Here is a 2,278-nt window from a genome sequence, read left to right as displayed (position 1 = left end):
TCTGCTCTCAACCTCCAGCAGTGACCTTGGGGGGTCCCCAGCCAAGGCAGGAATCTCCACACACCCCCCAAGAAAGGTTCTGTTGGCACAACCTGCCCCTGGCAAAGGGGATGGGCTCTTTCTGGTAGAAAGGGATGGACTGACAGTCACTGGACTCCAAGGGTTGCCTCACCATCAGGGGGGTCATTTGGGGTGAGAGCAGCGGCCAAAGCTCTTCGTCAAGGCACTTGTAGAGCTTCTCTTACTGGTGGGTCCGTTGGTGTTTGGTCAAGTCAGAGCTCGAGGTGGAGCTCTTCCCACACTCCCCACACTTGTAGGGCCTCTCCCCAGTGTGGATGCGCCGGTGGGTGACGAGGGTGGAGTTCCGGGTGAAGCCCTTCCCGCAGTCGGTGCAGCGGAAGGGCCTTTCCCCTGTGTGTGTCTGCTCATGCCTGAGGAGATTTGCGCTGGTCTTAAACTTCTTCCCACATTCCTCACATGTGTAGGGCTGTTCCTTAGTGTGGAAAAGCTGGTGTTGGGTCAGGGCACGTTTCTGCTTGAAGCTCTTCCCACATTCCCCACACGTGTAGGGCCGTTCCTCAGAGTGGATGCGCTTGTGGCTGTGGAGGTTGGATCTCTTGGAGAAGCCCTTCCCACATTCCCTACATGTGTAGGGCCGTTCCCCAGTGTGGATGTGCAGGTGTTCGATGAGCCTGGAGCTCTCCCTGAAGCCCTTCCCACATTCCCCACATGTGTAGGGTCGTTCCCCAGTGTGGCTGCGCTGGTGTCGCATCAGAGTGGAGCTCTGGGTGAAGCTCTTCCCACATTCCCCACATGTGTAGGGCCGTTCCCCGGTGTGGATGTGCTGGTGTTGGGTCAGGGCAGGTCTCTGCTTGAAGCTCTTCCCACATTCCCCGCATGTGTAGGGCCGTTCCTTGGTGTGGATGTGCTGGTGTTGGATCAGGGTGTAGCTCTGCCTGAAGCTCTGCCCACATTCCCCACACGTGTAGGGCCGTTCCCCAGTGTGGATGTGCTGGTGGCTGAGGAGCTTGGACCTCTTCCTGAAGCTCTTCCCACATTCCCCACACGTGTAGGGTCGTTCCCCAGTGTGAATGTGCTTGTGTTGGATCAGGGTGGAATTCTGGGTGAAGCTCTTCCCACATTCCCCACACGTGTAGGGCCGTTCCCCAGTGTGGATGTGCTGGTGGCTGAGGAGGTGGGAGCTCTCCCTGAAGCTCTTCCCACATTCCAAGCACCTGAAGGGCTTCTCCCTGCTGGGAGGCTGCTCAGGGACCACCAGCTCGGAGCTCCGGCTGCCTTCCCGGCACAGGCCGGGTCTTTCCTCCTCACAGCTCCCTGGGCTGGCTTTGCAGCCCCTCCTCCGGGGGTATCTCCGGCCCTTTTCCTCCCCGCTGCCTTCCTGCGCCGGGGAGCCCTTCAAAACGGCCTCTCCCACCAGGCTCTGCCGGGGGGATTTGTCCTCCGTGCTCTCCGTCCTCAGCTCGGGGCCTGGGGCAGGAAGGAAGAAGGACAGGCAGGGGATTTGCCTCTGGCCCAGAGGGAAGGCCAAGCACATCCCCCAGATCCAGCCCCGGCAGGACGGTGGCACCAGCGCGGTTGTCCTGCAGCCGAGGGCGATGCTCGGCTGCCACAGGCACCACAAGACAGAGTCAAAGGGGCACTGACTTCCTCCTCACCTGCCTGAGGGGCCCGCGGCATCTTCCTCGCAGCCTCCTCCTCCATCTGCCCAAGCTTTGGGAAGGACAAATCCTGCTGGGGGGAAAAAAGGGCTGAGCGCGTTGGCTTGGGGGTTCCTCCTGCCCAAGTCCATCTCTAGAGCTCACCGGGCATCCTGTGACCATAAAAACCTCCAAAACACCAAGATTCAGCCCAGAAAAACCCAAACCACCAACATTCATGCAAAAAAAACCCTTTAGAAAAAGCAAGAAGACCTCAAAGTACAAAAAGTTGAGATTCAGCTAAAAATAGTCCAAAATATCAGGATTAGCACAAAAAACCTCTTCCAGGTGTTCCCCCTCTCTGGTCTCTCCCCTCTGGGGTTCGAAGGGTCTCCCCTGTCTGGGATGCTGGGGGTCCCACTTAGGGATGTTGGGAGTGTTGGGGGTCCCAAGGGTCCCTTCTCCTCTGACTCTCATCTTTGGGGTGCCGCCTTCCCACACATTCCCCCTCTCCAGGTTCTCCATCTTGTTGTCCCAGGAATCCCAGGGGTCCCCACTCTCCAGGCTTCCCCTTCTCCACTCCCCCCGTTTCAGGCTCCTGGGGGTCCCGGGGCTCCTCC

At 59.1% G+C, this 2,278-nt stretch overlaps 1 protein-coding gene across 1 annotated transcript; it reads right to left on the bottom strand.

Annotated features, from left to right (window-relative positions):
* Positions 1–119: 119 nt before the first annotated feature.
* Positions 120–1,926, bottom strand: LOC114073193 (zinc finger protein 501-like). Its single transcript, XM_027910985.1, has 3 exons — positions 1,677–1,926; positions 1,277–1,488; positions 120–1,204 (listed from the first exon to the last, which is right to left on the bottom strand). Exons 1-3 carry the CDS (start codon positions 1,720–1,722, stop codon positions 242–244), a joined length of 1,221 nt encoding a protein of 406 aa, XP_027766786.1. The 5' UTR covers positions 1,723–1,926; the 3' UTR covers positions 120–241.
* Positions 1,927–2,278: the final 352 nt, after the last annotated feature.

The sequence above is a fragment of the Empidonax traillii genome, unplaced genomic scaffold (assembly GCF_003031625.1).
Source record: "Empidonax traillii isolate 1590-97213 ecotype Southwest subspecies unplaced genomic scaffold, ASM303162v1 scaffold5636:size10575, whole genome shotgun sequence".
Lineage (NCBI taxonomy): Eukaryota > Metazoa > Chordata > Aves > Passeriformes > Tyrannidae > Empidonax > Empidonax traillii.
The sequence above is the reverse complement of the archived record's forward strand: the minus strand, read 5'-3'. Positions and strand labels throughout refer to the sequence as shown.

Bases quoted from the DNA above. Each gene is read 5' to 3' on its own strand.
- LOC114073193 (XM_027910985.1), bottom strand. From the start codon at position 1,722: ATGGAGGAGGAGGCTGCGAGGAAGATGCCGCGGGCCCCTCAGGCAG. The intron at 1,489-1,676 runs GTGAGGAGGAAG...TTCCTGCCCCAG, and splicing joins GCCGCGGGCCCCTCAGGCAG to GCCCCGAGCTGAGGACGGAG. The intron at 1,205-1,276 runs GTGGTCCCTGAG...AGCTTCAGGGAG, and splicing joins GCAGCCGGAGCTCCGAGCTG to AGCTCCCACCTCCTCAGCCA.